A 13,038-nucleotide genomic window follows, 5' to 3' on the forward strand; every position below is an offset into this window, starting at 1 on the left:
ATCCCACACTCCCTAACTATCCCTTCCCCCCGACCCTTCACCCTTGGTAATCGTAAATTCGTTTTCTAAGTCTGTTTCTGTTTTGTAAATAAGTTCATTTGTATTATTTCTTTTTAGGTTCTACATATAAGCAATATCATATGATATTTGTCTTTCTCTGTCTGACTTACTTCACTCAGTATGACAATCTCTTGGTCCATCCATGTTGCTGCAAATGGCATTATTTCATTCTTTTTAATGGCTGAGTAATATTCCATTGTATATATGTACCACATCTTCTTTATCCATTCCTCTGTCAATGGACATTTAGTCTGCTTCCCTGACATGGATTGATTTTGGTTGTTGGATTTATGGGTTTGGAGTTCAGAGGGAATGACTGATCTGGGATATATCTTCAGGGAGCATTGGCACAGGAATGGTATTTAACACTATATGATTATACTAATCACCTAGGGAGAGAGAAGAGAGTCAAGAGTGGGGTCCTGGAGGGCTTCCCTTGTTGCGCAGTGGTTGGGAGTTCGCCTGACGATGCACGGGACGTGGGTTCATGCCCCGGTCCGGGAGGATCCCACATGCCGCGGAGCAGCTGGGCCCGTGAGCCATGGCCGCTGAGCCTGCGCGTCCGGAGCCTGTGCTCCACAGCGGGAGAGGCCACAACAGTGAGAGGCCTGCGTACAGCAAAAAAAAAAAAAAAAAGAGTGGGGTCCTGGACTCCCGTTCCAGTGTTAGAGTTGGAGAGAAGAAAGAGATTGAGGAGCAGTCAGAGACGAAGGGGAGAAACCAGGTGTAGCAGGTATTGTCAGCCTTCTGTCCATATCTCCTTGCTCTGACCACCTCAGTCTCAATTCCAACAGTCAGTGGAACAGCCAGTCTCATTCCAACAGCCAGCCAACATCTATTTGCCTGAAGGCTTTCTCTGGCCACAAAAGCTTACTCTATTCACTTGTTCAGCAGGCTGGGAGCACTGGGGAATTAATGCCCCCAGGGTCCTCCCTGAACACTGACTGACTGGAGTGGGTGTATACATACATCAGCTCCCTCTCCTCTCTGTGGTGAGTGCTCTCTGCTGCCCCCAGTGGTTTCCAGTGGGAATGAACCCCAGTTGACACAGGGATAACTTGCTTGATGACCCGTGCTTCGTGAGCTTCCTTTCCTTTCCTTCCTCATTTCTCCACTCTCCTACTTGTGTGTGCTGAGATCACCTCCCAGAGAAGCTTACGTCCTATCAAATCCTTGTCTGCTTCTGGGGGAACTTCAACTATGACAGGGGTTGTTGGTGTAGAGTAGGTAGGCGTGCAAAATCATGAGACTGTACTCATGTATAGTCATGAAATTTAACTCATGATGTTAAAGTGCTCAGCTCAGACTCCCATGTTCATTGCAGCACTGTTCACAATAGCCAGGGTCTGGAAACAACTTAAGTGTCTGGCAATGGACAAAGAAGAAATATATATAATATTATATACATGTGTGTATTATATATATATATATATAAAATATGGTATAGATACATATTGGAATATTATTGAGTCATGAGAAAGAAGGAAATCTTGCTATGTGTAACAACAGGTATGGACCTTGAGGTCATTTATGCTAAGTGAAATAAATCAGACATAGAAAGACAAATACTGCATCATCTCACTTATATGTGGACTCTAAGAAAGATAAACTCAGAGAACATAGAGTAGAGTAGTGGTTACCAGGGGTTGAGGGAGGGGAAAATGGGGGAGATATTGGTCAAAGGGTACAAACTTCCCATTTTAAGGTTAAGGTCTGGGGATTTAATGTACATCATGGTATTATAGTTAATAATACTGTATATATGTACACTTGAAAGTTTGCTAAGAGTATAGATTGTAAATGTTCTCGCCACAAAAAAGAATTAGTAATTATGTGATGGGGTGGAGGTGTTAGCTACTGCTATGGTGGTCATCATTTTGGAATATATAAACATATTAAGTCAACACATCATACTACTCAAACTGGCACAATGTTGTATGTTAGTTAATCTCAATAAAGCTGGGGGAATTTAAAAAAAATTTTTTTTTTTTGCGGTACGCGGGCGTCTCACTGTTGTGGCCTCTCCCGTTGCGGAGCACAGGCTCTAGACGCGCAGGCTCAGCGGCCATGGCTCACGGGCCCAGCCGCTCCGCGGCATGTGGGATCTTTCCGGACCAGGGCTTGAACCCATGTCCCCTGTGTTGGCAGGCGGATTCTTAACCACGGTACCACCAGGGAAGCCCACTTATTGGTAATTTAATCAATGGATGTATGTCGCTTCGCCTGGAGCAATGTCTGGATGTAGAACTAGAGGAGGTAGCTGTGGCCAGATCATGTGAGTCTTGAAAATGAAGATGGGGAATTTTAAACTTTACTCTGAGAGCAATGGGGAGCCATGAAAGGTCCCTGGGTAGAGAGGAAACACAGCCAGAGTCTTCTGTTCTGCTGGCCGGTGCAGAGGATGGACTGAAGGGAGAAGTAGCTGCATGCTTTTGCGACGGGTGAGAAGGATGCAGGTTGAGTTAGGAAGGGGCAAAGGGAATGGGGGGGGGAGTAGAGGAGAAAGAATAGAGAAGACTTGGCAACTAATTAATTCTGGGAGAGCAGGAGAGGGATAACCATGAGAAGTTAAGCCCGGGCAACATTTGTACACCAACGTCAAAGTGATCCACTTCTTCCTTCCTCCTTTTAGGGGAGGGCAGGGAGGGTGCCTCTTCCTTGGGGCAGCAGCCTTGCCCAGCACGTCATGGGCACTGACGGGCACTGGGGAGAATGGATGGAGTGAGGAGCGCATTTGTGACCACCATCCACAGAAAGAAATCATAATTAGTCCTTTCCCCACTTTTTTTTTTTGCCATCAGAGCCTGTGGGCTGGGGAAGCAGACCCTGGGGTCTTCAGTTTCCGGGAGGGAAAAACCCCACAGGGTGTTGACAGCCTGAGCCCTGGGGGGCCTGTTAGTGTCTGGGGAGCCCCTGGGACAGCAGCTCCAGGGAACCCCTGTATAACAGGACCCCGGTCCTTAGCCCCTCCTCTCTCAGGCAGTGAGCGGAGAGTGATGTCGGCAGGCACCGTGGGAGCCTCCCTCGGCCATGGTGAATATGGATTCAGGGCCCCTGCCTGGCTGCAGAAGCCACCCTGGTCCATCCCCAGTCCTAGGGGTGAAATCTGAGAATGAGTTGGTGGAGAGAGAAATGCCGGAGTGACTGAGCATTCAACTGAAAACAGCCAACAGGGCCGGATTTGGATGACATTTGCCCAAAAGGTGTTCAATTCTGTTTTCTGTGTGGAATGTGGGATGGAGAAGATGATATTTGCTTGGGAAGGGAAGGGGACACCTCAAGGAGAACTGTCCATTGCCATGCACGCCGACCTGCCTCCAGAACCCACACCAGAACCTTGACCTGCACAGGGGTCAAGGTGCAAGGTGGGGTGCAAAACGCACACATGTGTGCCCTGCAAGCATCAGGCACACACATGCACATACATGTATCTGGGAGCTTCAGGGGCACAAATGCACACATACACATATAGAGTCATTTAGCAGTGAGGGCTCAAAGGCGATGCGGAAGGGGCACCAGTTTTGGGGGAGGCTTCCTGATGGAAAAGGAAAGACTCCAGATCCTAGAGTCCCATGTGTTCCTCAGCTTTCACCCTCACTGTGGGGGGGCGGGGCATGGGCCTGCCCCTGAGCTTGGGACTCACTGGGTCCCAACTCTCCCACTAAACAAGCAGCTTGCTTGGAGATCTGTCCATGGGTGCAATTGTCACGGGTTCCAGGTATGCAAATAAGGAATTTTCTAGTCCTGTAACCTGACTTCCTTTTGGCCAGGCACTCTCACTGGTCACAATTGGAAAGCGGACTTTGGACACATTGAGGCAAACTCAAACTCATAGCTTCTCAGCTGCCGCAGGGTTAAATTTTAGCCACGGGCTTCCCTTGTGGCTCAGTGGTTTAGAATCCACCTGCTAATGCAGGGGACACAGATTCGAGCCCTGGTCTGGGAAGATCCCACATGCTACGGAGCAGCTAAGTCTGTGCGCCACAACTACTGAAGCCTGCATGCCTAGAGCTCCACAACAAGAGAAGCCACCACAATAAGAAGCTGGCACACCGCAACGAAGAGTAGCCCCCGCTCGACGCAACTAGAGAAAGCCCACGTGCAGCAATGAAGACCCAATGCAGCCAAAAAACAAACAAAAGAAAACAAACAAATAAATAAATAAATTTTTTTAGCCACATTCAGGGCTTCCCTCTTTACTCTTCCTTCTCTCTGGACTGGGCAGATGCCACCTCCGTGGTGAGGATGGAGAGGTGCCTGCCATGAGTCCACTGTGCTCGGCGTGTGTCCGCCCCAGCATTCCCTGAGATGAACGGAATCTCCTCTCATCCTGCCTGAACTGATCCCACCCTCCCCCCCTGCCCCCTCATACAGCTTTGCCAGCTCCCACACCCTGCTCTTTCTTCCACACCCGTATCTAACTCATCAGGACATTCAGTGGGCTCCACCTGCACAACCTGTCCAGAATCGGCCACCTCTCACCACCTCCGTGGTCCCCACCCACCATCACTCACCTGGAACAGCTCAGCCACCTCCTCCTTGGTCTCTTGGCTGTCATCCCTGTCCCCCCACATTCTGTTATCCCACAGCAGCCAGAGAGCACCTGGGAGCCTCTGAGTCAGGTCATGTCCTTCCTCTGCTCAGAATCCTCTGTGGCTCCCATATCACTTGGTATAAAAGCCAAAGTCCTCACTCTGACCCACAAGACACGCTCAGCTCAGTCACCTCTCTGCCCTCACCTCCTTCCTCCACCTCAATCACTCCCTCTATCTCCCTGTTTGTCCTTGCGGTTCTTGTTCCAGGCACAGTCTGGCCCCAGGGCCTTTGCATGGGCTGTTGCCTCTACCTGAAATGCTCTTCCCCATGCAATTTCTTGACTGATTTCCTAATTTCTTTCAAGCATGAATTTGGGGCCTTTGCCAAAGTGGGACAAGCCACCCTGGTCCATTCCCAGCCCTCAAGGTGAGATCTGAAAATAAGGAGGGGAAACAAGAAATTTCAGAGCAACTGAGCATTAAACCTCAGCAAGTCCTTTTCTGACGGTCTTATGTAAAATTGCAGCCCTCCTCAGACCCCTCAATTACCCCCTAAGTTCTCTGCTTTTTCTTTTTCTGTAGCACTGTCTTCCAACATACGGTCTCACTTATTTAGTTATCATGTTCATTGCTTATTTCCTGATTCACTTCCCTAGAGCCTTTTGCTCCTCCAAAGCTGGGATCTCTGCCCATTTAATTCCCTGCTGTGTCCTTAGTGTCCAGAGCAGTGCCTGGCACAGAACTGATGCTCAGTGAATGTGTATAGCATGAAAGGTGAGCCTGCAAAACTTGCAGCCCTTGAAGCACAGCCTCCAGTGACGGACTCCTGGCTTCAAATCTTGGTACCATCACTATGAGAATGTGAGCAGATGATCCCCTCTGTGTTCTGCTTCCCCAGCAGTTCAAAGCCGAGAATAATAATCCCAGCTATCCTTGCAAGGAGTCTGAGACCAAAGGATTCATACCATTGTTTAGGGAATCTCACTATTATCTGTAAGCTCAGAGGATCAATATCTACTTGCACAGATGAGGCTCAGAGGGGCAAAGCCAGCTACCCAGGGTCACGTTGCTCCTAGTTAGTGAAGGTGCCAGTATTTAAACACAGGTCTTTCTGATTCCAGAGCTCAATTTTGTTGTCTCTGCCTGTCACTGTCTTGAGCACAGGATTTCTGCTTTATGTAATGGGGATTTTTATCAGTTAGTGACCTCCCTATCACTGGAGGCAGGTAAGTAGAGGCTGGATAATTGAGGTCGAGGAGACTCCTACACTGAGTGTATGTTGAGCGGTGTTTCCTTCCCAATTCACCTATTCATGAGGCCCAAGAAAGGCTGACATTCCTGGAGGAAGCTTGTGTTAATATTATGAAGGGCCCCTTCCCCATGTGGCAACTGCAGTCGGGAGTCCATCAACTTGGTCTCGACTTCTCCCTCTAAAACGCATCAACTCACTCAAAAATTCCTCTAATTCCCTTAGGTCCCCACACATGCTTCCTGTGATCTTCCTAAAAAGTCTTCCTCATGGCTTGCCAGGGAGCCAAGTCACCCACCTATTTGCAGTTTTTACTAGACATTTGCTCTTCAGATCATATATTGAAAATGTTCATCACAAATGGCATTAGCATATTTTGTATTTCAAAGGGAACCTCTTTATCTCTACCCTTAGCTTCCTTTTTCCAAACCAGATTCATTAAACTTCTTTAAGAACAATAAAAAATATTTACCCAGAGGGAAAAAAAATCCCTCTAAGAAATGTTATTTCTCTGTTTACAAAAATCCCCATTCGATGTAGGAAAATTGGGACATACAAAAAAGAATAAAAAACACATGCATTTGTAGTGAGTCAATTAGGATTTGATTGTTTTGTTACATATTTCTCAGAAAACACATAAATGAGAATTCTTCTCATGTCAACAATTATTCTCAAAGATGTGACCTTTTTTTTTTGCGGTACGCGGGCCTCTCACTGTTGTGGCCTCTCCCGTTGCAGAGCACAGGCTCTGGACCCGCAGGCTCAGCGGCCATGGCTCACGGGCTCACGGGCTCACGGGCTCACGGGCTCACGGGCTCACGGGCTCAGCCGCTCCGTGGCACGTGGGATCTTCCCGGACCGGCGCACGAACCCGCGTCCCCTGCCTCGGCAGGCGGACTCTCAACAACTGCGCCACCAGGGAAGCCCAAAGATGTGACTTTAATGATAGTCCATCTTCTCTCCTATTAAAGTTTTAGGGGTTTTTCCCCTCTTAATGATTTGTAAGGGCATTTTATTGAACACTTATGTTGTTTCTTTTTTTTTTAACTTTAAATAATGCTACTATGAATATCCTTGTACCTGGTGTCAGATAATTTCTTTATGAGAAAAATCTAGAAGCAGAATTATAGAACCAAAGTAGGACTTCAGATAAATGACAAATTGCATGTTCCTGCAACCAGCAATGTAAAGATGACAGTAGACGGCCTCGTTCTGCACACACTCATTAACACCCAGCACTCATTTTCCTCTTTAATCTTTGCCAATTGGATAATTAAAAAAAATTTAGGTCTATTTAGGTCTTTTGCCCATTATTTGATTGGTTTTTTTTTTTTTGATATTGAGCAGTATGAGCTGTTTGTATATTTTGGAAATTAAGCCCTTGTCAGTTGTGTCATTTGCAAATATTTTCTCCCAGTCTGTATGTTGTCTTTTCATTTTGTTTATGGTTTTCTTTGCTGTGCAAAAGAAGAGCCAAAGATTTTTTAGGGCCACAACATTTTCTAGTTTATGATTTGCCTATACGTTTACTTCAATTTAACAATGTTTTGTGATATTCAGAAATTACACTTTTTTAGCGGTCATAATCCAACTACATTTTTTCCTCTGTGAAGTCTTCCAGCTAATTGAATTTCTATAATTCTCACTATATAAAGGCTCTGATGTTCTTTCTGATGCAGTTTAATTTGAAATAAAAAAGTCTTGTTCAGACACATGCTCTGGGCATCTCTGTCAAGTGTGCCTTTTCTTAGATGTAGATTTCTTAAGTGGAGTCTGAGATTCTTAGCTTTGGAGTTTCATTTTGCTTTATTTAGTTTTTGAAGATTTCGAGTCAGGCTTTGCTTTTTTTTCTCAGTGTGAATCCCTCCGAGGACCTCACTGGAATTTCCCTAAGTTGAATATTCTTTTAGTTTTATTTGTGCTGGATCAGGTGTTGGCAAACTATAGCCTGAGGGCCAAATCTGGCCCCCTGCCTGTTTTTGTAAATAAAGTTTTACTGAAACAGTCATGGACACGTATACATTATCTGTGGTTGCTTTCACACTAGATGGGCAGAGCTGAGCAGTTGTGACAGAGATCGCACAGCCCAAATGGCCTAAAATAGTCATTATCTGGCCTTTTACAGAAAAAGTTTGCACTGCTGGCTTGATCAACAGGGCTGCCTACTTCCTGCTTCCTGGTTTTCCTTTCTTCATGAAAAATGGGCATCCCTTCCTCACTTTTTGCACCTGTTAAGTTCTTTGATGGTCCTGAGTAGTCTTTATAAACACAATGTCTTTGGACTTGACCAAGCACATTTTTGTTGTTTTTCTCTACTTTATATATTCTCAGAACTATAATAATAATAATCTAAAATTTATTTTTCACAAATTAAAATTTCAACAAACTTCCAAAACATTTAAAGGGTCATTCTCAATTTCTCTCCTTCCATTGCTGCAGGTGAGTAATTTCAGGGGCACAGTTATTTATTCTCTCCTAAGGGTCACCGGCTTGCAGATTACCCAAAATGCCACTAGATGGCGCATAAATCAGGACTCACCTCTCCCCCGCCTCCACCCATCCTCGTCTCAGAGTCGGTATTTCAGGATTTCAAGGCTGAAATGTGCTTCTCTCCAAACCAATTAACTCTTGATAAGCAGGGAAAGATTACATTAGGACCATTTTCCAAATGAGTGCAAAATACTCAGAAACATTCCAAAATAGGTTATACATATTTTTCTGAGCTAGCAGGTTAATTGATTATAAAATAATAAAACTATCGCCAATCCAGGATTTTTACTAATGCTTCATTGTTTGAATTAAAATGGTCAATAATTTTATGGGAATTTCCTGGCGGCCCAGTGATTAGGACTCCGTGCTTCCACTGTAGAGGGCACGGGTTCCATCCCTGGTGGGGGAACTAAGATCCCGAATGCCGGCAGGGTGGCCAAAAAAAAAAAAAGGTCAATAATTCAGAGTTATTTTCCATTTAATTAACACAGATGTATTTATTAGCACAAGGCCTACGGCCTGCAATACCATTAGGGGGCTCATGAAATTGTGTTAATGTCTAAGATCAGAAGAAGTAAATAAATTTTTAGGGTGAAAATTATATTCATTTTACACCAACACAGTCCTAAAATGTAAAATTTTAAATTTTTATAAAACTGAAATAAATTAAAAAATTAAATTGTATTTAATTTATTTAATAAATTAAATTATATTTAAATAAAAATTTAAAAAATAAAATTTAAATAAAAATTTAAAACGATTTTTTTTCTTTGGCTGCTCTGCGAGGCTTGCAGAATCTTAGTTTCTGGGCCAGGGATGGAACCCCTGCTCCCTGCAATGGAATTGCAGAGTCCTAACCACTGGACTGCCAGGGAATTCCCTTTTAAAACAAAAACAAAAACAAAAACAATTTTTATGGAGGAAGGCAAAAGTGCCTAGGGCTCATGGAAGACTTGATGTAGCCCTGGGTATTAGGTCTCCTAAAAGTATTCCTTTGTTCATTTCAGATATCGATGCTACAGGCTTTGCCTTTCTTGGGTATTCTTTTCACACGGATTGTAGAGGACCCTGTAAATTCCTGGACCATATCCCCTTGGCGCTTATTCTCTTCCTTACCTGCCAGACTTTGAATTCCCTGTACATGTGGCAGGTTTGGAAGTACTGGGAGATTAATGCCTTCTGGTCAAAACTCTTGAGCAAGACGATTGGGGGCTGGTGGACAAACATCCCACTTCCCTTGTTGCCCCTCAGGGACCTCCAGCTGGGATTAAATTGTAGTGGTCCCACTAAAGAATGTCACTGGCCACCGGGCTCTTCAAGAATTGAGTCATTGGCCACTGCAGTCACTGACCTTCAACATACCCTGAAAGGGTTCAGGGTGGAGATCAGGAATGAGGCTCTCTGTGCTCTGGGAAAACTGACAGAACAGCCCTTCAGATAGTTAGATATTTTCAGGAGAGATTTTTTTAAAAATAAATTTATTTATTTTATTTATTTATTTTTGGTTGCACTGGGTCTTTGTTGCTGTGCACAGGTTTTCTCTAGTTGCAGCGAGTGGGGACTACTCTTCGTTGTGGTGTGCGGGCTTCTCATTATGGTGGCTTCTCTTGTTGCGGGGCATGGGCTCCAGGGGTGCGGGCTTCAGTAGTTGCAGCCCATGGGCTCAGTAGTCCATGGGCTCAGTAGTTGTGGCTCGCAGGCTCTAGAGCACAGGCTCATTAGTTGTGGCGCACGGGCTTAGTTGCTCCACAGCATGTGGGATCTTCCCGGACCAGGACTCCAACCTGTGTCCCCTGCATTGGCAGGCGGATTCTTAACCATTGCACCACCAGGGAAGCCCCAGGAGAGACTTTTATGAACCCAATTTCTTGCATCTTCCCATACTTAGAAAAGCACTAAAATCATTAACTAAAATAACTGTGCCTTGTGACCAGCAGTAATTTTCTACGAAGAGGTGTGCTTGATTACTCATCCCCTTCTCCAGAATTACATATATGCTGACCTGCCCCCCACCTCTTCGGAGCAGTTGCTCAGAGCTCTCTGAGAGGCTGTCTCCTGGGCTATAGTCCTCAGAAAGTCCCCAAATAAAGCTGAAACTCACAGCTCTCATTTTGTGTGTTTTTATTTCAGTCAAAACTTTGATAATACACTTTTATTGTCTGTCTCCCTTCCCCACTCCACCACCCATGGCTTTGGAGATGAGGCAAGGATTACTTAGAGACTCTAAGAACTATAATAATTATGTGACATGATAGAGATGCTGAATATGGCTACAGTGGTAATCATATTACAATATATCAATGTATCCCAGGCCCTGGTGACCACCATTTTACTCTTTTTTTTTCTTTTTTTTACAAGTTTGGCTTTTAGGTTACACATATAAGTGAGATCATACAGTATTTTTCTTTCTCTGTCTGACATCATACTTGGCATGATGTCCTCAAAGTCCATCTATATTGTCGAAAATGGCACTATTGCCTTCTTTCTCACCACTGAATAATATTCCAATGTGTCTATGTACCGATTTTTATCCATTCATCTGTTAATTGGCACTCAGGTCATTTCCATATCTGTAATTTTCTCGTCTGTTGAAGAGCTGCTAGCTGGGTGATATGAGGAAAACAGTGACCTCATTTCTGAGTCTCTCTTTCCTTTTTTTCTTTTTTCTTTTTTTTTTTTGTAAAAAAAAAGGGATGATTATCCTATCTCACTGGTATCTGTTGCTTAGCAGAGCCTTATTAAGTTGTCCTATTCCATTTCCTCTGCTTTCTCCTCTCAGGTTCCAGAGAAGCAGTGGAAAAATGCCACCTGGCTGGTGACGAAGTTCATGCTGGTGGGTTTCTCCACCTTCCCAGGCCTGAGGACCACCCTCTTTGCACTGTCCTTCCTCACATACTTGGTTACCCTGGGTGGCAATGTCACCATCATCACCATCATACATGTGGATTGGACCCTTCACACTCCCATGTACCGCTTCCTGGCCGTGCTGTCCCTCTCTGAGACCTGCTACACGCTGGTCACCATCCCCAACATGCTGGGTCATCTGCTCATGGAGAGTGGAGCTATCTCCATCCCTGGCTATTGGGCTCAGATGTTCTTCTACCTGGGCCTGGGATGCACCCACTGCTTCCTCCTTACCCTGATGGGTTACTACCGCTGCGTTGCCATCTGTCATCCCCTGCGTTATTGGGTGATCATGAGACCCACAGTTTGCCTCTACCTGGGAGCCCTGGTTTTCTGCTTCGGGTCCTTGGTGGCCTTGATCGAGACCAGCCTGATCTTCTCCTCGCCCTTGTGCCGCAGCGAACGCGTGGAACACTTCTTCTGCGACATCACGCGGTCCTGAAGCTCAGTTGCAAGGGGAGTGCCGGCAAAGCGCTGGCATTCTTCTTCCTGAGTATCCTCGTGGTGCTGGTCTCCTTCCTCATCCTCCTCTCCTACACCTTCATTGTGGCCGCCCTCCTGAGGATTCCCTCAGCAGCCGGCCGGCACAAGCCCTTCTCCACCTGTGCGGCCCACCTCACCGTGGTCATTGTGCATTTTGGCTGCGTCTCCATCATCTACCCGAGGCCTGAGTCCAGAGGGAACCCGGACCGGGACCGCCTGGTGGCTGTGTTCTACACGGTGGTGACACCGCTGCTGAACCCGGTGGTACACACTCTGCGCAATAAAGATGTAAGGGTGGCATCGAGGAGGACCCCGGAGCGAAGCCGCGGAGTTTTAAAAATAAACACTCGTCCTAAGTTCCGGGTCTAGCTTTTTCATGAACACTTGCCCTGCCTGACACTCAGTTCCCCCACCTGGAAAACAGAGGCCACTCCCATAACCTTAAATGAAGTAGCCTGGGGGAGGCAATTTACAAACAGTGCCTGAGACCCAGCATGAACTCCATAAAGGCTGCCCTTTCCCTTCGTTTTCACTTCTTTGACTCTGCTGGGTTGCAAGGCGGTCTGCAGCGCATAATGGTCACTAGTGGAGGGCGGCCCTGACCCTACCCGGTGCTGGCGGGCAGTGGAGGGCAGTGCTTTACCTAGCAGTGAACAGGGGTTGGCACCCGGTCCAGCATCCTTTTATTTTGTCTCGCTCAGAAGGAGTTCACTTTTTTTGGGGGTGTGTGTGTGGGGAGAATGAATGTTACCAACCAAAGGCTGCCTTTATTTTTCCTGTCACACTTAAATGATGTTTTCACGATTGCTGGCCACCTCTCTCCCCCTTGGGTCTTTTATTTCTTTGGTATATGATGGGGAAAGAAAGAAAAAAGGAAGAATTAAAATTTTTTTATTGTAGTGAAATATATATAACAAAACTTTCTATCCTTTTAAAATTTTCTTCTTATTGTTGAACTTTATGAATTCTTTGTATATTGTGGATAACAGTCCTTTATGAGATACATCTTTTGCAAATATTTTCTCCCAGTCTGTGGCTTGCCTTCTCAGTCTCTTGATACTATTTTTTCCAAGTATTTATCACTAACTAAAATGATCTTATTATCTATTGTTTGTCTCCTTTAGACAGTGTAAGGTCTTCGTACAACCCCTCACTACAGTGTAAGGTCCAAAAATAACGTGTGTTTACAGGGCATAGCATGGAGCCTGGTATTTTGGATTCAGTTGACAAATATTTGTTGATTGAATGAATGGATAAGAACTGTTAATATTATTTAGTTTGCTTTATTCTTTTTGAAAATGGCATTAAGCTGTTTTA

General features: G+C 45.3%; 1 protein-coding gene across 1 annotated transcript; it reads left to right on the top strand.

Moving 5' to 3' along the window:
- Positions 1–8,360: 8,360 nt before the first annotated feature.
- Positions 8,361–12,090, top strand: OR10H2 (olfactory receptor family 10 subfamily H member 2; the record flags this gene model as incomplete). Its single annotated transcript, XM_082836538.1, is given in 3 exon segments — positions 8,361–8,420; positions 11,114–11,669; positions 11,672–12,090. Coding segments are annotated over 3 exon segments (1,035 nt in total).
- Between the last annotated feature and the right edge of the window lie 948 nt (positions 12,091–13,038).

This window comes from Leucopleurus acutus (assembly GCF_964270905.1).
Source record: "Leucopleurus acutus genome assembly, chromosome: 3".
NCBI lineage: Eukaryota > Metazoa > Chordata > Mammalia > Artiodactyla > Delphinidae > Leucopleurus > Leucopleurus acutus.